The sequence below is a fragment of the Ursus maritimus genome, unplaced genomic scaffold, assembly GCF_017311325.1.
Source record: "Ursus maritimus isolate PB19 unplaced genomic scaffold, ASM1731132v1 scaffold_1, whole genome shotgun sequence".
NCBI lineage: Eukaryota > Metazoa > Chordata > Mammalia > Carnivora > Ursidae > Ursus > Ursus maritimus.
The window spans coordinates 57,660,351-57,686,251 of NW_024423343.1; the positions used below are offsets into that span (position 1 = coordinate 57,660,351).

At 39.8% G+C, this 25,901-nt stretch overlaps 1 protein-coding gene across 3 annotated transcripts in view; it reads right to left on the reverse strand.

Moving 5' to 3' along the window:
- MAP3K20 (mitogen-activated protein kinase kinase kinase 20) overlaps positions 1-25,901 on the reverse strand; it is a 168,867-nt gene that overhangs the window by 59,965 nt on the left and 83,001 nt on the right. For all 3 annotated transcript variants that reach the window (XM_040643848.1, XM_040643843.1, XM_040643858.1), the window contains exons 4-8: positions 17,480-17,581; positions 13,077-13,142; positions 8,350-8,378; positions 8,093-8,230; positions 3,234-3,320 (exon numbers count right to left, since the gene is read on the reverse strand). In XM_040643848.1, the coding sequence (XP_040499782.1) occupies positions 3,234-3,320; positions 8,093-8,230; positions 8,350-8,378; positions 13,077-13,142; positions 17,480-17,581 (422 nt within the window). The remainder of the gene's footprint in view (positions 1-3,233; positions 3,321-8,092; positions 8,231-8,349; positions 8,379-13,076; positions 13,143-17,479; positions 17,582-25,901) is intronic.

Consider the following 25,901-nt stretch of genomic DNA (forward strand, 5'->3'; position numbering starts at 1 on the left):
CTCCCTCTCCCTCCCCGTACTCACGCAGGTGTGCCGTGCACGCTCCTCTGAAAGAAAAACACCGTTTTGCTGCTTAGAACAAAACATTTTATGAGACTCTAAGTACTTGTAAAGATAGAAATTATGCTGTCAGAATATTCTGAATGACCACTAAATGAGTTTTATAGAAATTATGAAGACACACGTCTATAGGAATTACAAAATTTGTTAGTAATACTCTACTAATTTCATGACTTCTGTAAGGGTTTAGTCTTTGCTTTAACGGTGCTTTATGTATCTAGTTTTAATAGGATTTAATGTTAGGAAAAATTATTGTTTGAAGGCCTTATTTCATTATTAAGCATTGAGAAGCAAACGCCTTCAGGTATTTTTAGAAAGTATGGATCTTCCTATGGAGCCAGTGAGCAATCTGAACGGTGAAACTGAATAAGGTCTAGAGTCTAGTTAAGAATAATGTGTCAGTGTCAACCTTCTGGTTTTGTTACTGGCCTTCACCTGTATCTCACCAGTGGGGGAAGCTGGATGAAGGATACACAGAATCCCTTCTAATATTTCTGCAACTTCCTGTGAGTCTCTAATTCTGTCAAAATATAAAGTTAGAAAGAAAAGGTAACTCTAATATTTGGAGATAGGTGCATTCTAGGGTGACTGGCTTACATTTAAAATGTCACCCTAAGTTTAAACATATCATTCTTTATTTAAATGAGGCCTGCTTAGAAAAAAGAAAAATCCAGCTTGCTCTTTTCAAGAACCCAAGGTACTCCGAAGTAAAAATAAATGAAATAACTAGAAGTTGAAAGGCTTTTGTAAATCATTTTTAAGTCAAAGTCTCAATTGTATTATGAAATGAAATAAACCTTTGGCCATTTTTTTTCAAGTTTTTATGTAAATTCCAGTTAACATGCAGTGTAATATTAGTTTCAGGTGTAGAATTTAGTGATTCATCACTTAGGTACAACACCCAGTGCTCAACACAGCAAGCGCCCTCCCTAGTCCCCATCACCCATTCAGCCCATCCCCTGCCCACCTCCCCTCCAGCAGCCCCTTCAGTTTGTTCTGTATATGGAGACTTGGCAATCATTTTAATGTTATGTCAACAAAATTGGTTTGGGAACACGTGTCTACATTTGTGAGATGAAATGAGGACTCCTTTGAGAATGATGACAGTGGAAAGTACAGGTAAACTTAATTTCCATATTTTCGACAAATATCATGCAGAGTGAGAGTAGACAGGTAAGTAGCCTGGTAATACCCAGTCTTCCTTAAGTTCAGGAGAAAGTTGAGAAAACTTGTTTCGCCATGTGGGGTTCCTTGAACTTGCTGTTCTGTGTCTAGAAGGGGAGGTACCTGGGTGGTCTCTATCGGTTATTAGCGGACTGTCCACTCACACCACGGATAAAACAGTACCCTGTGCTCCAGGGAACCCCTGAGGGCAAGGGAGGGTGACAGCCTCCTCCTGTCCATGTTAAGGAGGTTCTCCAGGTTGGTTACGGGTGATTCCCGGCCCTGAAGCCAGCTATCCAAAGGCAGCTTCTAAATTCATCTTTCTTGTCCACTTGAACCATCCTTGATGGATACTCATGTTTTGAAAGTGCTTTAGATGCATACCTCTTCTGCCGTCCTTTAGACGAAATATTATTTTAAAATACTGTTTTGTTCCTTATACCTATTTGGAGGGTCCAGTTAGCTTTTAAAAAACTTTCTTCTGATTTTTCTTGGAACAACGTAGAGGGGAGAGGAGTTACATTGAGTGTTCTGCTCCAAAGTCAACATTAGGTCAATTTTCTTCACTCTCATTTGTAAACCCAGAACCAAACATCTAATCACCTCACTGGCAAAAGAAATAGAACAGAAACAAGCGGGTTCTCGTCTCACAAGAACATCAGTTATCCTGAGTACAAGGGTCTGATTTAATAGCACCCTGGGAATAACCAAGACATTTAATTAAAACAGGACAGCTCCTGTGAAACACTGAGCAAGACACATTCTTGAATATAACTCCTTTTGCTTTTTCCTAAATTGGCAGCTCTCTCCCATCAAGTTCAGCTATCATGAACATTTCCTCTGTTCTCAATCGCTCAGGAGGACAAATTAATCAGGTAGCTGGATTATGTGATCTAAACTATGGGAACTTGGCTTCTCTTCGTCAACAGCAGCTGTGTGGTTAATCTGGTCTGCTCCTGCACTCACATGGGCAGTCGATCAGTCTAATTCTTGCATGGCATTAAAAAGCACGTATCTCCATGTATTCACCTTTTTGCAAATTATTTTATCCCTAGGTTGCACTCCTACCTTTTGGAGAGGGCACAGATAAGATCCGGATTTGTGAAATAAGGTGGTTTTGCATTGCAAACACCGGCGTGTGCTTCCATTACCGGATCTAAGTTCTCAGAGTACCTTCGCACTGGATGCTTCATCCGTATGCTGAGGATTTCCATGCCTGTGCATTTCAGTCACAATTTTAAACCTTTCAAAATGTAGTTGCTCTCTTTGATATGAATGTACCACGTTCTCTGATGTAGGCTCATAGGTCCAACTAACTGAAAGCCTCAATTTGTGGGAAGAAGAAAAGCGAGGCTGGGGACACAGCACAAACGGTGTTTACGCCACTGAAGTTCTTTTGAAATGGAAAGGCTCTGCATGAAGAAGGGAACAGTTATGCCACTGCCTCGCCAATTCCAGTGAGGAGCTCATCTTCAATGTAGCGTTCAACGTAGGTGGCAAAACTGTAATTTTTCCCTTTTTTGAAACTATTTTTTCTTCTTTTATTTTTGAAATTCTCATCTAAGCGACAGTTTCTTGTACTACAGTGACTCCTGCTGGGAGAGGTAAGTTGAAGTAGCTGAAGGTCTCTCACAGATAGATCAACTCCCAGCCAGTAAAAAAGATGGCCTAAACGCAGGAGATGGAGTTAAACTGTTCCCTACCTTGGACGCAATGGCTTCTTTCATCACTAAGAACAAACCCCCAGGTTTTACAATTGAGACGGAGAAACTAGTACAGTACTTGCACGATGTTTGATCTACAGCATCACGACGTGAAGCTGCAACAATTAGATGTAAAGGGTCCATTCATGAGGAATAACATCACTTTGACCCTTTGTGTTAGCTCCTACTGCTAATCTTTCCATAAGCGTGAACTTACTTTCAATTTGAAGAAGATGAAAAAGTCTTTTGCAAAACCCCAATACTGTTTTCTGATCTATGTACCTGAATGGAGAATCGTAGTCTTACCTCGTTTTTTTCCACTACAAGCCAAGCTACTTGTAATCCTTCCAAACCTTTAAAGGGGACCTCCCTTGTTAGCATCTCCCAGAGAACCTGGAACAAAAAGAAAATGGAATTTTTATTCTTGTACTTTATATTTTTGGTATATTACTGAAACTTTATCTAACATTTAACTGTAGCCAGTTACCAGACAAAACCAACCCCACCTGTAGAAACTTGGACAAAACATATATATTCACGCATAGGACTTCTTCCAAATATTACATACACACACACACATTATATATACATGTATATATGTATATATATACATGCGTGTGCACACATACACACATTGTTCATTTTTATGAAGAAAAAAACTAGTTTGGAAATCAGAACATTTAGAGCCAGACTTATGAAACCAATGGGCCTACATAATTTATCTTGTAAGTTACTAGAATTCTCACAGATTCCCACAAATTAGGTTTTATATTTTGTTAATCAAATTCTTTCTACCTTCAATCACCAATAAATTTCTCTATAAGATAATAACTGGGAATTCAACCGTATTTTTAAAGGTTCAGTAATGGTCTGATAAAAAATACTGAGCCCTAAATCCAAATCACTAGCTAAACCATTCACCCCATAATGGTTAAGTACTTGCAGAACTGTAACATTTACATTTTGTGCTCTGGAGGAAGCTCTCTCAAAATGAGTTGGCCTAAGGGAGTCATTTTCTTCCACTGATAATATAATTTATTATATATTCTAAAATGTAATAAACACTTTATGTTTGTATATATAGGCTGGGTGTGTGTGTGTGTGTGTGTGTCTGTGTGTAATTCATGTGTGCCTCTCTCTGCAGTCCTCGAGATCAGCATGATCAATAAACCTGCACTGGAAAGAAAGCAAACTGATGCTAGGAATGCTGAAAACAGCCAATGATGTGGGTTTCATTTAAAATACTAAGTAATAGAGATTTTTACATTCAGGTAACTTCCTCTGTTTATACAAACAGGCATCAAAATCTAAGTCTACCAATATTTTGTGAAGTGCAAAAACAATTTTATCAATAATCATAACAACAACTATCACTTATTGAGTGATTATGTTCCAGATACTTTGTTAAACACTTTCCAGGTGTTCCCATGATTAGTATCAATCCCAGCGAATAGACAGGACCCTCATTTTATAGGTGAGGAAACTAAGGCTTCAGAAGTTAAATAAACGCGCCCACAGACACTCCGTTATCAAGGGGCAGAGCCAGAATACGGACCTGCTGCCTCACCCTAACGTCAAGCTCCCAACCCGACGGACTCTAGAGAAGGGAGGCTGCAGTGACAGAGAGAATGTGACGGGCCCTCTCTCAGGTGTAGAGCCGTGGCAGAGGTGAGAAGCAAACGAACTCAGCACTTTTGATTTAGATTGCTCTTGTTCTAAAAATGAAAACAAAAAACCCCATTTCTAAATAAGAATGTGGAGTGAGAGCATGTCCTCTGTGCAAGCAGGGCCTGCACACCTTTGACTCTAGCCGCTGTTTCCTCAGCCAGCGTTCAGTCCTGTTCGAATCAGAACATGCTAAATGAACTCTGGCTAATACGAAGATAATTAGCAGGAAAATCAGGGAAATTGGCAGATGCTGCTCAAGCGGGAGAAAAAAAATTCACTGAAGCCTCTTTGGGCTTTTAATCAAGTGTGTAAGGTACTTCTTTAGAAGAGCTACTGAATAATTCTATTTGAGTCCCAGAAGTGATTAGGAAAAGGTAAGGGGCATCCCAGAAGGGGATGATTCTAGCAAGCTCTGTAAGTAAAGGCAGCGTGAGGGCCCGAACAGGTATGCAATCACCCCGAGACCGGCCTGCAGGGGGTGGGGTAGGGAGCAGAAGCCCCTCCATTCCTCACAGTCCCCACTCCCCTGGTGCTGAGGCTGGGGAGGGAGAGGGGAAGGCAGAGCAAGCAAATCCATGAATCTGGCCTTCCTGTGGAGAACAGGGACAGATCAAATGCTCCAGACCCCAAACTGTCCAGGCAGGTGCCTCCTGCCCCCCATTCTCTGGCCCCGGCCCGCACCCACAACCCACTGCACAGGCGCACATACGAAGGCTGAGTGGGTTTTACAAGGGAAAATGCAAAACCAAGAGCTTGGGAAGTGATGCACGAAAAGATTGATGTCATTCTTTGTTTCCAAATACTCAGTTGGAAAATACCCCAAATCTACTAAGGTCTGAGTTCTGCTTCTCCAAGAGTCCTACCCTGGAAAAGTAAGAGTTTCATTTTAGTCCGTGTGTGTCTCGGAAGAGCTCCTACAGCTGAGGGGGGTACGGATGCGGCTCTGGGGCCCAAGGGAAGTGTCGAGTGTAAGTCCAGCACCAGCACACGCCGACTCCCTGTTACCGATTCCCTGGGTGTAGGAACGTATCAAAAACACAGGTGGTGTGAGACAGGACAGCAGCTGTTTCTGCACTAAACACAATGACACTCGGCACAAAACAGTCCCTTGTGGGGGAAGTCATGTGGAGGTCTAAAAATATATTAAACTAGGCCTGAAAATATCGGTGATGGGGATGCAAGCCAAACATTGTGATCTTTCCCCTTAAAAATACTTTCCAACTCATTCTATCTTGAGACGTATTTACGTTTAAACTGTGCTCACAAGGAAAAATTTCTATTTTCAGTTTGCAGAGAAACTTGGACAAGGCTGTGTACTTTTCCTGTCCTTTCTTTTACAAACAATGGCAAGCCATTACCTGAGCCCGGCTTGTTCTGGAACAGGGCTCGCACACAAGCACTCAGGGATGCTCACTCTTAAGCTACTCTATTTCCAAATCGTGGTTCTGGCTCAGAAGCTTCTGGGAAGGTAATCCTTTCTGCATCGTCATTACGACAGCTTTGTTTTTAAAGGGTGGCTAGGCCTTGTGTTCTCAGAGGCTTATTCTTTCAATGATTTTTGCTTTCCTTAAGTCTTTTCTTTTTTGTGGGTAACATACTAAACACTCCTCCGGTCCCGTCCTTCAAGAGAGATCATCATAAGGGGGTAGCCCCTTCTCCTTTGTTGTAGAACGGAGAGAAACAACTGCCTGCCTAGCAAAGTTTATCGGCTTGGAAGCAAGGATCACAAGATCCCCTTCTGGCATGTGCGGCACATTTATTTTAAGGCCGTCCAAGGCTGGTAAGTCTTGCCACGTGTTAAGAAGCAACACAGGTTTATCAAGCTGTGCGGGCGAGGGACTTAGATAATACTAGGGGCTAAATGCTTACAGCAAGGCTGAAAAAATAGAAAAATGAAAAGCAATAATATATTAGTTTTTTTTTTCCCTAGGTGGGTTTCCAAAAAGGACAACTCTTTCTTAGGGTCTTATTCGTCTGTACGGGACTGCTATTGTGTGTGTGGAGGCACAATGAACAGAATAGACACTTCACGAACTACGGGATGTTTTATGCCCAAAGATCCTTTACTGACAAATGGTCGCTACTTACCTGTTTTTGAAAGGACATCAGAAATTCTAAATAACCCCAGTGCTTTCCTAGCTAGGGATCATTTTCGGTCTGTGGACCACAGAGTTCTAAAACTAACATGCCCCGACCTTAACAACCACTCTCTCCTGCTCTTTGATCACCTTTGACCATGCAATGGCCATTTTTTAAAAATTTGTGATTGTTTAAACAAAAAGCTCTGGAAAGCATGCCTTGTACTTTCTTTCACTAAATGGTGTTTGTCTAGAACAGAATGGGAAGGTGCTGGAAGTCTCGAAGCCAGTGGTAAACCCTGAGAGGCTGACGGCCTCTAGGGATTCAGGAGTGCATCTGACAATGCAGGTCCCCTCTTGGGCCATAAGTGGTCACCTTCCGTAGAAACCACAAAAGTCCCGGAAGAGGAGGCTCAGTTTGAGCCAAAATTAGTCTGCCACTTTACCCATGATTATGAAAATGTCCTTTTAAGAGTAATAATATGAATATAGAGGCAGTATGATTAGGAGATGAGACCCGAAGAGGAGTGCCAAATAGTATTTCGGACTTTTTAAAAGATACACCGTATTTTTAAGGATAAAAAACTTATCCTCAAAAAAGGGGCAACAAATGAATTCCTTCCACCACCAAAGAACCACCCTGTCCCCTCCCACCCTACTGCTCCCCTATTCTACTTCCTTCCTTCCCTCTCCTTATTCCTCAAGGATGACCCACCTCAAAACCCCTCCCCCAGAAGCTTCTGCTCCTTAAGGGAGTCTTCCCTGTGGTCTCCATTCCCTGAGCCTCCCCCACCCCCACCCCCACATTATCCTCTCCCTCTCCGTGCTGCTGTGCTCTGATTTCTACATGACACCTTAGAGTCACGCCTCACAGCCACCCCACTTTGTAAGACTTGCAGCAGGCTTGGGCAAGCCCAGAAAAGCTAAGCACGTTTCCTTCTGTACTCTCCGGAAACTCACCAATCATTCTAATAGTTGATATTCAAAAACCTCCTGCAATTCGCTCACGTGGCAGCCCTACTGGGGTGTTTTGAGCAACTTATTACAGCGAAGGCCTGTGCCAGACGAGCCACGTTTCCACTGACTTACGCGGGTATTCCGCAGTCCTGTGTCCGGCCCAGGAAAGCACTCTCCTCAGGAGGGCGGCAGGCCCGACATTATTTTAGGTTCCATCTATTGCTCTTTGGAAGTAGCATTAGTTTCTTCTCAACAGAGGACAAAATAACTCGGATGCATAAAACGATCAAAGTAAGCACTCTCGCAATTAGGAAGTGTTCTCTCTGTGGCCGCTGCTCTTAGGCATTCCACCGGAAACAGCACTGTTGTCTTAAAACTGTGTTAAACTGCTGTATCCCACCTCCGGAGGTGTTTGCTTTTTCAGATTTCCTTGAGCAACAAAAAAATGAGAAATGAACTCACCACACCATAGGAATATGTGTCACAAGTTTCAGACACAGGGAGACTCTGGATAACTTCTGGGGCCATCCATGGGAAAGTTCCAACCAAGGACATGTGTGTCGTATGGTTATGGAACCGAGAGGCGCCAAAGTCGCATATCTGAGAAAAGAGAAACAAGTATCAACCTTCTACTACTGATTAACAAAAGAATTATCCACCACGAAAACTTACATCTGAAGTTAAATACTTCTGAAAAATATTAAAAGAAGCAGTCCTACCTTCAATACCCCATCAGCAGCTATAACAACTAAAAAAACAAGAAAAAGAAAAATTATGACAATCATCTAATTTATCTGAATCATCTTATATTGAAAAAAACCTGTAAACTTCTATTTCTATCTTCCATAGGGCATATGAAAGGTAAAACTGAAGTATTTACTGCATTGAAGACTTTGGAAAAACGAGCTGACATTAAAAGAAGAACAAAAAACTAATTCCATGAGGTGCTGACTAAAAGGCTTTCAAAACATTGGTTTAAATCAAATGTAGTACTGTCCAGTAAACACGGCATACATTAGTAGTAGTAAAGAGAACCAATTTTTTTTTTTAAGATGTTATTGATCTATTTGAGAGAGAGAGAGAAAAAGAGAGCACGAGTATGGGGAGAGGGGCAGAGGGAGAGGGAGAAGCAGACTCTCCACTGAGCTGGGAGCCCCACTCGGGGCTCGATCCCAGGACCCTGGGATCATGACCTGAGCTAAAGGCAGATGCTTAACTGACTGAGCCACCCAGGCAGCCCAAGAATGAAATTTTTTAGTTGGGTTCTGCCACTAGACTGCCAGCATGATACTGAGGAGGTCACTAGCATTATTACTTCATGGTATGTATTTTCTTTTTAAGATTTTTATTTATTTATTTATTTATTTATTTATTTATTTATTTATTTGACAGAGACAGCCAGCGAGAGAGGGAACACAAGCAGGGGGAATGGGAGAGGAAGAAGCAGACTCCCAGCGGAGGAGCCTGATGTGGGGCTCGATCCAGAACGCTGGGATCACGCCCTGAGCTGAAAGCAGACGCTTAACAACTGCGCCATCCAGGCGCCCCATGGTATGTATTTTTAACTCCCAATTGAAGAGTAATTTTCTTGTAGGCAGGGACAACCTTCATTCACTTATTCATACATTCACTCACTTAAATATTTGCCAAGCACCTGTTATGGGCGAGGCCATGTACTATGTTCTGGAAGAGGAGGGTGAGCAAGACTGGCTTGTCTCAATCCTGTGGAGTTCAGTCTCATGGGAGAGACACTGAAACCAATGTCTATAATCAAGTGGGAGAACACCTGAAGCTAATATAATACTGTATGTTAATTATGCTGGAATTAGCATTTTAAAAATTAAAAAGGGGTGCCTGGGTGGCACAGTGGTTAAGCGTCTGCCTTCGGCTCAGGGCGTGATCCCAGCATTATGGGATCGAGCCCCACATCGGGCTCCTCCGCTATGAGCCTGCTTCTTCCTCTCCCACTCCCCCTGCTTGTGTTCCCTCTCTCACTGGCTGTCTCTGTCTCTGTCGAATAAATAAATAAAAATCTTTAAAAAAAAAATTTAAAAAAAATTTTTTTAAATATATATAACTAAGTGGGATAAATTCTATGATGAGAGACACAGAGATTGCCTTGGAACCAAAGAGCAGGCAGGGGTATTTAAGTCTAAGGAAGTCAGAAGGAGTTTTCTGGAAGAAACGGTGCTCACACTAAGACCTGAAGAACAAGCTGGGCTAACTAGGCAGAGGAGCTGTGGGAGGAAAGCATTTTTTAGGCAGAAAAGAGAGCCCTGCAGAAGGTCAGGAGCAGAGGGAAACGCAGGCAATTTTGGAAGGCAGGGGGGCCTGGTCTGGAAGGGCCTTTGTGAGAAACGGAAATCCAATGGACGATTTTAAGCAGAGAAATGAAATGGTGAAATGTGCAGAAGGGAGAGCATATGAGAGAAGAACGGAACTGGAGTCAAGGAGATCACTGTGCACCCAAGTGGCTGTAGTCCAAAAGGACATAAGATGCCCATACGAAGGCTGTGGCACAGAACAGGAGAGAAGTGCACCGAGTCAAGAAACATTTAGGATGCCAAATCGGGGGCACCTGGGTGGCTCCCTTGGTTGAGCGCTGGATTCTTGGTTTTGGCTCAGGTCATGATCTCATGGGTTGTGGGATCGAGCCCTGCATTGGGCTCCACACTCAGTGGGGGGTCTGCTTCCCCTCTCCTTCTGCCCCTCCCCCTGCTCACACACTGTCTCTAAAATAGATTTTTTTAAAAAACTGGGGTGGGGGAGAGGGCCTGGGTGGCTCAAGTCGGTTAAGCGGCTGCCTTGGTTCAGGTCATGATCTCAGTCAGGGTCCTGAGATCAAGCCCCACACTGAGCTCCCTGCTCAATGGGGAGTCTGCTTCTCCCTCTCCCTGCTGCTCCCCCTGCTTGTTCTCTCTCGCTCATGCTCTCTCAAATAAATGAATAAAAACCTTAAAAAAAAAGAAAGAAAGAAACTTTTAGGAGGCCAAATCAACTAGGCTTGAGTAATGGTGGGGGAGGACTCAAGGATGAAGTCAAACAAAGAGGCAATGCAGCATAATGCTTAGAACAAGAGCTCTGCAGTCAAACTGTTCCTTTTTATCTCGTTTCTGGCTTAGGCATTTGGTATTGCCATTCATGGAGAAAAGGAATACAGAAATAACTTTGTGGGGGCCAGAGAGGAAATGAAAAGATCAATGGAGACATGGTATATCTTAGGGTCCTACAAATATCTATGTGGCCTCTCCCAATAAGCAGACAGACACGTGGTTCTGAAGCGGAGGTCTGTCTGGGAGTGCTAATACGCAGATGGGGCTTTTCTGGGAGTGGGTGAATAAGAGCAGAAGAGGCGAGGAGGCCCAAGGTAGACCTTGAAGAACTGTTCTAGCATTTCTTTCCTTTTTTTTTTTTAATTAAATGTTTTATTCATTTATTTCCGAGAGAGAGTGAGTGAGCAAGCGAACGAGCATGGGGAGGGGCAGAGGGAGAGAGAGAATCTCAAGCAGATTCTGCACTGAGCGGGGAGCCCAACGCAGGGCTCCATCTCACGACCTTGAGATCATGACCTCAGCCAAAATTAAGAGTTGGAAGCAACCGACTGTGCCACCCACATGCCCCTGGCATTTCTGTTGTAAGCCACCCAGCACCCTGAACACAGTAGCTGACCAATTCTACTAAGCGGTTACTAATGACCTTGATAAGTGGGGAGAATAGTCTCTCTGCAAGAAACAGCCTAAGGGTAAATGGGACGCTATATATAAACTATCAGTTTGTTCAAATAAAAATAGAAATATCATTAATACCATATTCAGTTACTTTTTAAAATACCTCTACTTCTTTTTTCTCATAAGATTAACAAGTCCTTCATTTAAAAAAAATCTAACATAAAAACATAAAATTTAGAAAATAAAAGAGTCTTGTTATCCCGTTTCAGGAAAAAAAATTGCTAAAAGTTAGGTCAATATTTTTTCTTAACGTGTATGTGTATTCCCATCAAGTAACTGCACAAATTGTAATTTGTAAAAATCCGGGCAGTCTCCGTCGTTATTCAGTTTTCATAATGAGAGCATGGGTAAATCTGTAACTTAATCATTCTTATCCTGTGAGAGAGTCAGGATATACTGATAACACAGCTTTAAAAAAGAGAAGTCAAGTAACTTGCGTAGATTGAAATTCTAAGCACGAACTAAAAATCTATAGTCATAAGACTCTGATTGATACTTCCTACTAGATTCTAGATTATTTCCTAACAACTTCCTGTTAGCCAACTCATCTCAAAAGTGTTTAGCTCCAGGAAGTTCATGTCTATGAGGAGCCAAAGGATAAGTGACGGCCTAGACAAAGGAGAGAGCAGCCGGCTGCGGTTGCCTGCAGGGTCGAGCTGGTGGTCCAACCCCGATGACTGAGGAGTGGCAGCTGCTAAGAACTTCCCTCTCTCCTCCTCACAGACCTCACAGTCCCGGGAGCCAGCAAGGACAGCTGGACCCCCTGCTTCTCTTCCTCCACCTACCATGACTACCCATTGCAAGGATCACACTCAGCATACACCCATTTTAACTGCAGTGATTTAAAGATTTTTTAAAAAAATAAGTAATTCTCCTCCTCCTTAGAATTACTTAGAAAGCATGTAAATAAGTAAAGCATGTAAATGAATGGACAGCAAGTTGTGTTTTTTTTTTTTTAAAGTAGCAAGCTCTAACATTTACTTCATCTGGTATGGACCAGTTAAATAATCCCACTCACCACCTTTGTCCATTAACTTCCAAGTGCCATAATAGAAGAAGCCTTCTGTTACCTTCCTACTGAAAAGTAATCATGTCTAATCCTGCGAGACATTTTAAGATGCTCACGTTCTAAATTAGAAAATATGGGATCATAAATAAACTTTAGAGAGTACAGAAGAAAAGAAAGAAGAAAAAGAAAGCCTTTGCTTTCCAAACTCTGAAATGTGTTGATCATTTTTGGGCACTCCTCCAGGTAAAATGACGGACGTCAAAAGTTTACACCAAATAATTCAGAAGTAAAAAGAACAAAACTCAAAACTGCTGGTACAGAGAACCATCTAAAAATAGGATACTAGAAGTATACGACCACATGCTTTGATCTAGCAATACCTCTTTTAGAAAGTGATTCTAGAGAAATAATTAAGGGTGTGTTAAAAATTTTTGCTGAGAAGTATCAAGCTCAACATTTTTTATCATAGAAAAAAACGTAAACAACCCAGGTGTCCACACTCTGTGCTGATACAATGGACTACTGTGCAGCTTCTTGAAATAATGTAAAGAATTCTGATATTTATCAACACTGGAAAGATTTTCATGGTATCAGTGATGAGTCAAAACATCAGGGTACAAAACAAATGAAAACCAAGAGCCTATTTCTAAAACAAGGTATATATATTTCATAATAAAATAGGTAAAATAAAAACGTAGGACTACATTACCATTTCTTGACTTGAGATCTCTGTGAATCACCTTGACAGGAGCCTCCATATGTAAATAGTGCATTCCTTTTCATACAAGAAGGAAGAAAGGCTTTTAATATCATTCTCCAACATTGCATTAGCATTAACTTTCTATTTTAAAACATCAGTATTACCTTTCAGATTTTTGCAAAGGATTCAATAGCAGAAACTAAATTCTTGTGTTCTGTTCTTATACAATTGATAAAATAGAGACAGGATATGTCTACCTTAGAAAATTAATATGCTAAGGAAAATTCAAGTGCTTTAATCGCTTAGAAGTTGGAATTTGATTGTGGGTAAAGCTATTACAATACCTAATAAGGACACCTTAATTTTCTGGAGTCTGCACAAAAATAGCACAGTTACAACTGGAAGAAGTGCTCCAGTGACTAAGGTATTCCACCACCAGTTGCCTTCTAGATCAGCCCAAGCTCAGACCAAGGTTTTCAGCTTCCACTGGGATGTCTGCAGCCGCCCAGCTGCAGCCTGCTTGATTTTCTCAGTACTCATTCCAGTAAGACCCTGGAAGTGGTGGTGGTAGGGGTGGGGGATGGGCGGGGAAAACTGGCTGGATTCATAAAGTTGTGGTTGGTAAAGGATTTTATGATCCTCAGAAAAATTTACAGTAGTTACAAAATATTCTCTTTACGAGGATGAGTCTTTGGGATAATCTATATTTAAATGCACTCAAAAATTTTCTCCAACATGTTTAGAATGTATATCAAGTTACTTCAGTAAACTGAATATATATTTTTATTATTCTGAATACAATATTATACTTTTACACTTTAAAAGACACATATTTCACAGTGATCTTAGTAGTATTTGACTCTTTTTCTGTATTTATGTATTGTATACCCCCTTAGAATAAAGAAAAACAGCATTTTCTATTGAAATATATTTCCTTTCCCTTGAACTTCTCAAGTTGTCTTTTCTAAATAATGGAAGAAACAGCCTCCCCACCGCCTCAACCAGACAAGCTCCTTTTGTTAATGAACCATCCATTACATGTAATAAGTAGGCTCTGGTGTTTTGTTTTGTTGAGTATATAGAAAAGTTCAATTTTATAAAGGCTAATTTTAAAAAATAATCTATTATTTTTCTACCATTCTGATTCTTAGATATCGAAGGTCCTGTAAGAACAAAGAAAATTTAAAATTTTAAACTCCTGTGATACAAAGATATGACTGGAAAGAGTCAAGTTCACAAAAGTATCAGTAATTTGATACTACTTAAATTACTAAATTTAATTTACTTAAACAAGGTATAGCTAGAATACAGGAGAGCATTCTTCTAACACAAAGTTCTACCTACTACACACTGAAAATTCAATAGCGACAACCTGGATAACTTTTAATAATTTCTAGGACTGAATTTCATAATTACCTTTTTCTTGCTTTAAGAACCAAATTCAGGTAGAATCTGTTTAATTACATTAGAGGCCGGGCTAGATAGTGTCTACACTGGCTGACAAGCAAAGATTTCCAAAAACAACACTCAGGTACTAAAGCTTTAAATAGAGGCATTTGCTTCCTTACAGCAGATATTATGAGAAAAAAAATACCGTAAGTTACTTGTGTATAATGTACAGGATGCATTCATATTCAGTGTGCATAAACACCGTGGTAATCACAATCGTAGAAAAGTCTATTTAATTTGTTTTTATAGAGTCGTCCATAATTCTGCCTTATTTTTATTGCAATGAACAATGAAGAAGGCTTAAAAAAAAAAAAAAAACCATCATCAGTTTAAAGACTCAGGGTTCCTAAAAAAGACGTGCCTGGTGTCATTCGGGGGAGATGTGGAGTCGGTGAGGGCCTTTCTGAGGCTGGATCCCGGTTCACCTGCTTGAAGTGTTCCGCTTACACACGGGGAGGGACCCGCCGCACTGAGAGGTACTTGCCGGCCCGCCCTCCACTTCCCTTCCTACCCAGAAAGGCCAAGGGCTTGTGTGGCTTTGAGGAGGGACTCTCTCAGCAGTGACGTTAAGCAATGCCTACTTCAAAACGCACGCATGAATCAACTCTTATTTGAAATGAATTATTCATTCTTTGATTTCTCAACATCTCGTTGCTGCAGGGTCTTCCATCACGGGCAAACTGAAAGGTGCACGACTGACTGTGACACAGAATCAACAGAAATCAAGGCTTCCTACTTGGTCTCCGAGTCTGTGCACAGCTCTGCGGAGAGAGCAGGAGTCATTCTGAAAGCACCGATTTCCTCCTCCTTTTAGGCCATTTTAAATATTAAGAGTTACTTGTGACTAGAAGTAAGTCTCTTCTCTGCCTCACTCTTCTCACCTGAGGCCAAACACATTAGAACCCGCCTCTCCGGGCAGCTCACCAGCCCCAAGAAGGTGAATTTATTACGCTGCGGTGTGGCTCGCGGTCCCCTGTCCGCTCTCATTCCCTGCACCCCGTTCGTCCTCGAGGTCCAGTCTGCTACCTCATTAGCCCTGTTCGTTCTCTGCTTTGCCCATCTGAAACACACTGCCAGCGGCCCTGAGAAACCCCAGGAATAACCGAGCTGATCTGCAGCCAAGGGACTTGCCCCTCAGATGGGGACTGTGGTGGGGAAGGGCCCGGAGGGACAAGGCTTACAGGCCCAGGCCGAGGGCCAAGGAAGCTTCCGGAGCATGTGCACAGCAGGAAGCAGAACGACTGATGTCAGCTGATTTGTTTGCTATCTATCTCTCCTAAGTGCCATTAAGTAATAACACGGGTGTAATTGGCTAAGCACCCTAAACGCAGATGTCTGTAAGGTGAAGCGCACTCGGGCAAAGACTGCTCGGATATACGTTTACATTCGTGCAAGTGTATTTCCACGATGCTGCCGGCGGCTCCCAGCGGTCACGCGTCCCCCGGCTTACAAACAGGTGGTTCCTGGGTACTACTGACACATACAGACGTGTCCCTGATGTTACACAAAAATGTCGAAGAATGTGAAAATTTAAGGCTGATTTGAAATGCGTGATGCATGAATACACAATTAAGTTAATTAACACAGCCCAAGCCTTAAGTACGCCATCCTGAACCCAGAGCGCGTTACTCTTACATGGTAACGAAGCACCGTTCAGCAGCAGCATTTTGCATGAAATTAAAAAAAATTTTTTTTTTCACTTTCCCCATTTGAAGAATTTGGCAGGTGTTCATGAAACTTAAAACTGACAAGAAAATTCCCCAAAGGAAAGACTATTACTTTTGGGAATCACCGTATGACTTCCCAGTGAAAGCCGAGTATGAGTTGCTCTCCTTACCGAGTGCTAAGTATCCTTTCACTTGCTTTGTAAAGAGATGGTTGTAGAGACTGGGGGAGCAAAATGCAAGGAGTGAACTGCCCTCGTAAAATGTGGACACACTTGCTTTCGAGGGGTTGCTAGAATACAAATGTAACTATCAGTGTTCGGTATTTAGATTAAGTTGTTTCTAAAGCAACTTTGACAGTTATAAATAAAACTCAGAAACCTTCAGTTAGGAAAATGGAAAAAAAAGAGATAAAAATAAATGGAATCTAAATTGCTTTAGAAAGCATTAGTCTATGCCGGAATTTATGAGGGAAAGAGAACTGGGCACCTTGCTGAGGGGTTTTGTGTATTAAAAATATTTCATTTCCAGGGTGATTTCCAAGTTTACATTAGGTAGAAAATAAAATCCGAATTGCTTTCACATGGCAGGGCAAATAAAACTTTTTTTTGAAAGTGGTTACGATTTTTAGCATATTATTATGTACACAAAATGAGCAGAACTAATCCTACAATAAATCACATTTTTTGGATACAGAGTCTAAGAGGAGACTTGCGGCACAACGGAATTGTGAGCTTTCCTCTTAATGTGTCAAGCAGGCTGGTCAATAACAATGTCACAAAATGTGGCAAAAATGGCTGCCCTGGAGTCACTAATTTTGTTGGAACTTGGTTTCAGGGAAAGAAATAAGGTGAAGAGAGAAAAGGAATGCAGGAGTGGAAAGCAGTGACTTAAAATAGCTATACCAAAAAAAGGGGGGGGGGCAGAGAGAGAGAGAATGAGAGAGAGACGCAAACCAAAAATCAGACCCTTAACTATGGAGAACAGATAGTTACGGGAAGGGAGGTGGGCGGGGGGATGGGTGAAACAGGTGAAGAGGGTTAGGGAGTGCACTTGTGATGAGAATATATAGAACTGCTGAACCACTACACTGCACACCCGAAGCAAATGCAACACGGTACGTTACATAACTACACTGGAATTAAAACATCTGTACGGAAGTTGCAGAATTCTTGCTACTTGTCGTCTGGAAAAGGAGCATCTAGAGACACAGAGTAACCAATCTTCAACCTTAGGTCCCCACGTCGCGATGGGAACAAGTGCCCGCCAACTGTGTAAGAATACAGGAAGCTTTATTACCTTTGGCTACATCAGTGGCCCAGGTCATAATGTGATCCATGTCCATCTCTTCACTTCTGTTACTATTAATGTAATCATAGAGTGATCCCAGAGAAGCATATTCTAGTTTCAAAGGAAAAGAGAAGGATACAATTAAAACCAAGGTACATTTCAGAAAGAAGACCGTGTAGACCTGAAACTAGTATGTCAACTCCATCCCATTGAAAAAACACAAAACAATAAAAAATAAGACTTTAAATTCTCATTGGGAAAATGTGTTAAAGAATTGACCAAAGGACATTAAAAGCACATAAAAACTGTTCCATGCTCAGGTTTCTAAAAGTTACTATCCTCCTGAAAAGAAATTTGTTAAAGACAAGACCCCTGACAGAATGAATGGTAAAACTTCAACTGAGGACGAACTCCAAGCTATCCGGATGGCACTGAGAAACACGGGGAGGTGCGGACGTGACACACGGTGCGGGGATCTGACACAAAGGCAGGCTGCGTACAGGGATTTCTTTAAAAACTCATCCTAATGAGATAGAGAAGATTAAAATACACAAGCAGAGCATTTATGTGATAAGGAAAATAAATCAATCCTTTTGCATCAGGATTTAGAAGAGCCTTCAAAACTTAAACACACACACACACACACACACACACACGGAAGAAAGTGAGAAATTCCTTTAAAAATGGCTTTGAGAGCATCTGCCTTCTGCTCAGATCATGATGCCAGGGTCCTGGGATCGAGCCCCACACTGGGCTCCTTGCTCAGCAGGGAGCCTGCTTCTGCTTCTGCCTGTTGCTCCCCCTGCTTGTGCTCTCTGTTAAATAAATAAATAAAATCTTTTTAAAAACGGCTTTGAGATATAAATTACATACCATAAAATTCACCTCTGTCAGTGTACAATTGAGGTGATTTTCAGTAAACTGACAGAGCTGGGCAACCACCACCACAGTCCAATTTTAGAACCTTTCCAGCATTCTGAATGGTTCCCTTCTGCCATTTGCAGTTAAGCCCCCTTCTCAACCCCAGCCCTGCAGTCTGATTTCTGGCTCTCCAAATGTACCTTTTCTGGATAGTTCATATAAATGGAATCATACAATATGTGGCCTTTTGTGTCTCACTTCTTTCTCTTCACAAGATGATTCCAAGGTTCGTTCATGCCATAGAATGTATCAGTACTTCAGTCCTTTTTATTGCTGAATAATAGTCCATTGTGTGGATTTACCACAATTATTTTATTCACTCACCAGTCAATAGACATTTGGGCTACTCCTGGTTTTTGGCTATTAGGAACAATGTCCTACGAACACTTGTGTACCTTTCTTTGTATGGAAGTATGTTTTCATTTCTCTTGGGTAGGTTCCTAGATGTGGAACTGCTGGGACATATAGTAAGTTCATATTTAACTTTTTAAGAAACTGTCAAACTGCTTTCCAAAGAGGCTGTACCATTTTATACTCCCACTAGCACCCTACGAGGGTTTCAGTTTCTTCACATCCTTGTCAGCACTTGGTACTGTCCGTGTTCTTAACCACAGCCGTTTCAGTGAGTATAATTTTAGCGGCATCTCTTATTGTTAATTGCACTTTCCTAGCGACTAAAGGAGTTGAACATCTTTTCACGTGCCTATGAGCCCTGAGTATATATTCTTGGACAAAACGTTTATTCAAATAGTTTGCCCACTTTAAAATTTGGTTGTTTTATTAATACTGAATTTTAGGAATTCCTTATTTATTCTAGAAGCAGGTCCTTTATCAGATTTATGATTTGTAAGCATTTTCTCCCAGTCTGGAACTTGTCTTTTCATTCTTAACAGCATCTTTCAAAGACCAGAAATTCTTAATTTTGATGACGTCAAATTCATTTTCTCTTTTATGGATTGTGCTTTTGGTGTCATATCTAAGAACTCTCTGCCTAACTCAAAGGTAAAATGATTTTTTCCTATTTTTCTTCTGAGAGTTCTACAGTTTTAGCTCTTACACTTAGGTTTATGACCCATAATGGGTCTATGACCTATCTTTTGTGTGTGGTTTAAGGTAAGAATTTAATATCATTTTTTTTACATGTGGGTTTCTAATTGTCCCAGCACAATTTGTTGAAAATACCTTTTATATCAATCAATACTATCTTTTACTATCATTGAATTGTCTTGGCACCTTTGTTGAAAATCAATTATTAATCAGCGTGAGACTTCCCCCCCTAAATTCTTAATTTTGTTCCACTGGCTACATGCCTGTCCTTGGCTGATAGTGCTCATATCCTTATGTACTACATCGCTGATCACTACAGATTTATAATAAGAATTGATATGAGGTATCCTAAGTCTTCAACCTTGGTTCTTTTAAAATTCTAGGTCTTTTGCATTTCTTTGTGAATTTTTGAATCCCCTTGTAGTTTCTTATTTTAAAAAACCTGCTGGGATTTAGATAGGAATTGTTTTGAATTTATAAATCAATTTGGGGAGAATTGCCATCTTGACAACAATGAGTCTTCCAAACCACGAACAGGTAATGTTTCTCCATATTATTGAGATCTATAATTTCTCTCAGCAATGTTTTATACTTTTCATGGTAAAAGTCTTACACTTCTTTAATAAATTTATACTCAACTATTTTATTCTTTTTGATACTACTGTGAATGAAACTGTATTTTTTTAAGATTTTATTTTTAAGTAACCACTACACCCAACATGGGGCTCAAACTCACCAGCCCACGATCAAGAGTCACATGCCCTACTGACTGAGCCAGCCACGTGCCCTGAACGACATTGTTTCTTAATTAGTTATTCATTTGCGGATTCCTTGGGATTTTCTACATACAGGATCATGTCATATAAGACAGTTTTATTTCTTCCTTTCCAGTATGGACTCCTTTTATTTTTCTTGTCTAATCGTGCTGGCTAGAACATTTACTATAGTGTTAAATAGATGTGGCAAAAGCAGAACCTCACTGCCTTGTCCCCAGTCTAAGGGGAAGAACATTCAATTTCACCATTAAATATGACATTAGCTGTGAGTTTTTGTAGATGCTATTTATCAGGCTGAGAAAATTCCCTTCTACTCCCACTCTACTGAGGTTTCTTATGATAAACAGGTATTGTACTATGCCAAAAAGTTTTGTCTTTTTATTCTATTATCTATTATAGTGTCTTATGTTAATTGATTTCAGATGTTAAACCAACCTTGCATTTTTGGGATAAATTCCATTTGGCAATGGTATATTATCCTTTTTACAGGTGGCTGGATTCAGTTTGCTAACACAGCTCTTCCTTGACTTACAACGGGGTTACATCTCAATAAGCCCATCATAAGTTGAAGATATGGTTAAGTTGAAAAATGCATTTAGGGGCACCTGGGTGGTGCAGTCAGTTGGACATCCGACTCTTGGCTTCAGCTCAGGTCGTGGTCTTGGGATTGTGGGATCAAGCCCCGTGTTGGGCTCTGTGCTCAGTGGGGAGTCTGCGTGAGGATTCTCTCTCTCCCTCTGCCCCCCCCTCAAATAAATAAATAAAATCTTAAAAAAAAAAAAAGAAAGAAAATGCATTTAGTACACTTAACCTACCAAATATCATAGCTTAGCCTAGCCTATCTTAAACTAAGTGCTCAGAACACTTAGATTAGCGTATAGTTGGGCAAAATTATCTAACACAAAGCCTATTTTATAATGAAGTGTTGAATACCTCATGTAATTTATTGAATACTGTACTGAAAGTGAAAAAACAGCATGGATAGAATGGCTGTATGGGTACAAAATGGTTGTAAGTCTATCAGTTGCTTACTCTTGGGATCATGCGGCCGACATGAGCTATGGCTCTTTGCTGCTGCTGCCCAGCATCACAAAAGAACATGGTACCACATATTATTAGCCCCAGAAAAGATCAAAACTCAAAGTCTGAAGTACTGAAGTACCGTTTCAACTCAATGCATATTGCTTTCACACCAACATAACGTCAAAAAATTGTAAGTCGAACCATTGTAATCTGGGGACCTTCTGTATGTAGTTAAGAATTTTTACATCTATGTTCATGAGGGATATTGGTCTATAGATTTCTTTTCATACTATGTTTTTGTCTGGCTTTGGTACTGGGATAATACTGGCCTTATTGAACGAGTTAGTAAGTGTTGCTTCCCTTTTATTTTCTGAAAGAATATGGGAAGGATTGGTGTTATTTTTTCCATAAAGATTTGATAGAATTCACCGGTACAATCATCTGGGTCTGGGCTTTACATTATGGAAATATCTTAAATTACTAATTCAAATTTCTTTACTTATTATAGGTCTGTTCAGATTTTGTTTCTTCTTGAGTCAGTTTTGATAATTTGTATCTTTATAGGAATTTGTTTATTGAGTCTAAATTGCCTAATTTGGTGGCATAAAACTGATGACACCATTCCCTTATAATCCCTTTAAATTTCTGTAGAGGCCATAGTGCTGTCCTCTCCTTCATTTCCGAGTTTGCTAATATGTATCTTCTCTTTTTTCTCTTGGTCAATCTAGCTAAAGGTTTTTCAGTTTTATTGATTTTTAAAGACCAAATTTTTAGTTTCAATGATTTTTCTCTATCATTTATCTGTTTTCTATTTTATCATGTTCTGCTCTCATTTTTATTATTTCCTTTTTTGGGTTGCTCTGGGTTTATGTGGATCTTTTTTGTAGTTTCTTAAGGTTGAAGCTTGGACGATCAATGTCAGACCATTCTTTTTTTGACACAGATGTTTAAAGTTATAAATTTCCCTCTAAGTATTATTTTACCTGCCTCCTATAACTTTGTTATGTTGCATTTTTTCATTTTTCTTTTTGTCCAAAATATTTTAAAGTCTATTGTGATTTCTTAAGTATTTAGAATATTAGAAATGTGTATATTTCCAAAATATTCGGAGGAATTTTGCAGATTTCTTTCTGGTGCTGATTCCTAACTTAATTTTATTGTAGTAGGAGAACATACATTGCAGTATTCCGATCTTTTTAGATGTATCAAGATTTATTTCATAGCCTAACTTATGCTATGTTCTGAAGAATGTTGGATATGTACTTGAAAAGAATATGTCTTCTTTGTTGAGTAGTGTATTCTATGTTTGGTGAGTTAGGTAGACTTGATTGTTTGTCAAGTCTTCTATACCCTCACTGATTTTCTGTCCAGCTGTCCTATCAATTACTGAGAGTAGACAACAATCAAGTATTGTTGAATTACCCACTTATCCTTTAAATTCTGTCAGTTTTTGTTTTATGTTCTTTGGGGACCTGCCGTTAGGTATGTATACCTTTACAATTGCTGTATCTTCCCAATGTACTGATACTTTTATGATTTATGAAATGACATGTTCATCTCTAATATTTTTTTCTCTTAAGTCCATTTTGTCCGAAATTAATACAGTTACTCCCAATTCTTTCATTGTTACTGTTTCCATGGTATGTCTTTTTCCATCCACTTACTTTCAACCTGTCTGTGTCTCTGAATCTTAAGTGTGTCTCTTGTAGACAGCATATAGTTGGAGCTTGCTTTTTTATCCAGTCTGACAATCTCTGTCTTTTAACTGGGAAGTTTAGATCATTCACATTTAATGTAATTATTGATATGGTTGGATTTGATTTTGCCATATTGTTTTTTACATGTCTCCTGTCCTTCTTGGTCATCTGCTCCTCTTTTACTGCTCTTTGTGTTAATATTTTTTATTTATCATTTTAGTTCCTCAGTTTATTATTTTTTTTCTTATTTCTTGAGTGGACTTAGCAGTGGCTAAAGGCAATATAAAATGCCCCTTAATTTAGTACAATCTACTTCAGCTTAACACTAACTTAATTCTAATAAAATACAGAAACTTTTCTCTGATACAGCTCTATTCCCTCCCTCATTTTTATGCTATTATGCTAAAATATATCTACATTTTTTAAAAATTTATTTATTTGAGAGAGAGAGTGGAGGGGGAGGAGCAGAGGGAGAGGGACAAGCAGACTTCGTGTTGAGTGCAGAGCCCAACACAGGGCCCAATCTCATGACCCTGAGATCATGACCTGAGCCAAGAGTCAGACACTTAACCAACTGAGACACCCAGGCACCCCATCTACATTTTTTAAGTAAACAAAACAGTGTTCTAATTATTGCTTTATACAATCTTATGTTTTTAAGGATGTTAAGAGAAGAAATAAGAACAAATATATCCATGGAGATTTTATATTAACCCACATATTTATCATTTCCAGTACCCTTTATTTTTCCTTTAATTACTATCTGCTGTCCTTTTCTTTCTGCCTGAAGAATCAACTGCCTTTAGTATTTCTTATAAGGCAGAACTAAGAGCAACAAATTCTCTCATCCTTTATCCAAGCACATCTTTGCTTTATTTTCATTTTTAAAGATAATTTTTGCTGGATATAGTTTTTTTCTTTCAGCATTTTACATGTCTACAGCTTTTGGCCATTATTGTTATAGATATGAAGTTAGTCACTAATCATATTGTTGTTCCTTTATAGGTGAGAAGTTGTTTTTATTTACTACTTCCAAGATTTTCAATTTGTCTTTAACAACACAGTTTGACTACAATGTGTGTAGGTGTGGGTTCTTTTGCATCTATCCTACTTAGAGGTTCATTGAACTACTCCAGTATGTAGATGAATGCATTTTATCAAACTCAGGGAGGTTTTTTGGCCATTAATTCTTCAAATACTTTTCTGTTTTTTCCATTTTCTATTTTTATATTTTTCTACCCTCTTCCCTTTCTGCTACTATACATTAATTGGTACACTTGATGTTGTCCATAGGTCTCTGTGCTTCTGTTCATCCTTACTCAAATTTTTTCTCTTTCAGACTGGATAATTTCTATTGGCCCAGTTTTAAGTTCACTGATTTTTCTTTTCTTTGCTATCTCAAATCTGTTGTTAGGTCACTCTAGAGAATTTTTCATTTTTATCATTTATCATTGACCTTTTCCACTCCAGAATTTCCATGGGGGGTCCTATTTTTTTTAAATTCGATTTGTTTGATGAGAGTCTCTGTTGCTTGATTCACTGTTTTTTGTATTTGTGTAATTTTTATTTGTACATCAAAATTATTAATAGCCACCAAATAGCATAAAATTACAATGATAATCTTAGATGAACAAAGGAATGGTAAAGAAGAGCTTTAAGTTCTACTATGAAATAGTTTGGTCCTATGTAACAATGAAGGCATTACAAGTCTATACTACCACATGATCTAGACAAGTAAGCTGCCTTCTATAAATGAAAATATCACTGGTGATACACCATTCAAATAGTTTTTGGTTACTAAAATAGCATTTAGTAGAAGATTCTCTCAGTACCTTTAAGAGTTACCGTAGATGCCAAATATAACGTTCACCCCCACCGCCAAAAAAAATTACTCCTCAGAAAAGAGGGAGTCACTAAGATACTTCTCAAATCTCTCATAGGGTGCTCTCTCAATTACTTTATTTTGTACAGCAAAACATATTTGGGGGAAAATATCAGCGGGAGATTATCTTAATCAAAGGCAAATGTTAAAGGCTTATCAAGTCACCCATATGAGTGAGAAACAAAAAGGAGGAGGCAACAAAACTTACACAGACAGAATAATTACTTCTGGACCTATGAACTCTCAATTGCAACTGTGGGAAGTCCATGAAAACAAGTCTTCTAAAGATCACTTAAAAAAGCATTACAATTATGGTTACACATATTCCCTATGGGACTAAACTATCCAACAATCCTAATGTTATGCCATTGGGTAGTTGAAACTTGAGATGAATATCCAGAGATACCTCATAGAGAAATCCAAAACCTACTGTATTTTGAACATCTAAGGCTACAGTGAAGATGCTTTCGTAATACTGTGATTTATATTATGAAATATGTGTCTGTCTTCTTCCTGTTTCTGAAACAAAGCTCCTAAAACCGGTGGAATTTTCTAAGCAATAAGAGTAATGGGAGCACCTTTTGTTATAATATTTGGTCTTTGTCCTTGGTTCCTCAAATAGCTCCAAAGCCATCAAGATGAAAGGAGCGTCTTGTATTCATAACAAGCCCCTTTCAACCATATCTGAGTTTATGTTAATGAAGTGGCTTTTGGAAAGCCCCTAAGGATGGGAGCTATTCTCCAGGAGAACCAACAACTGTGATTAGAATCTCCCCCCCACACACATACACCTTTGGGGAGGGGAGAGGGCTGGAGGTTGAAAATCACCAACCACCAGTGCTTAATCAACGTGCCTATGTAATAAAACATATACAAATCCAAAAGAATGGGGTTCAGAGAGCTTCGAGATTTGTGCTGGGAGGGCTCACCCCAAACTCCAAAAGGACAGAAACCCCTGCGCTCAGGACCCTTCCGGACTTCACCCTATGTTATTTCTTCATCTGATATCCTTTAATATCCTTTGTAATATATCAGTAATCTAGTAAGTAAGCTGTTTTCCGGAGTTCTGTGAGCTGCTCCAGTAT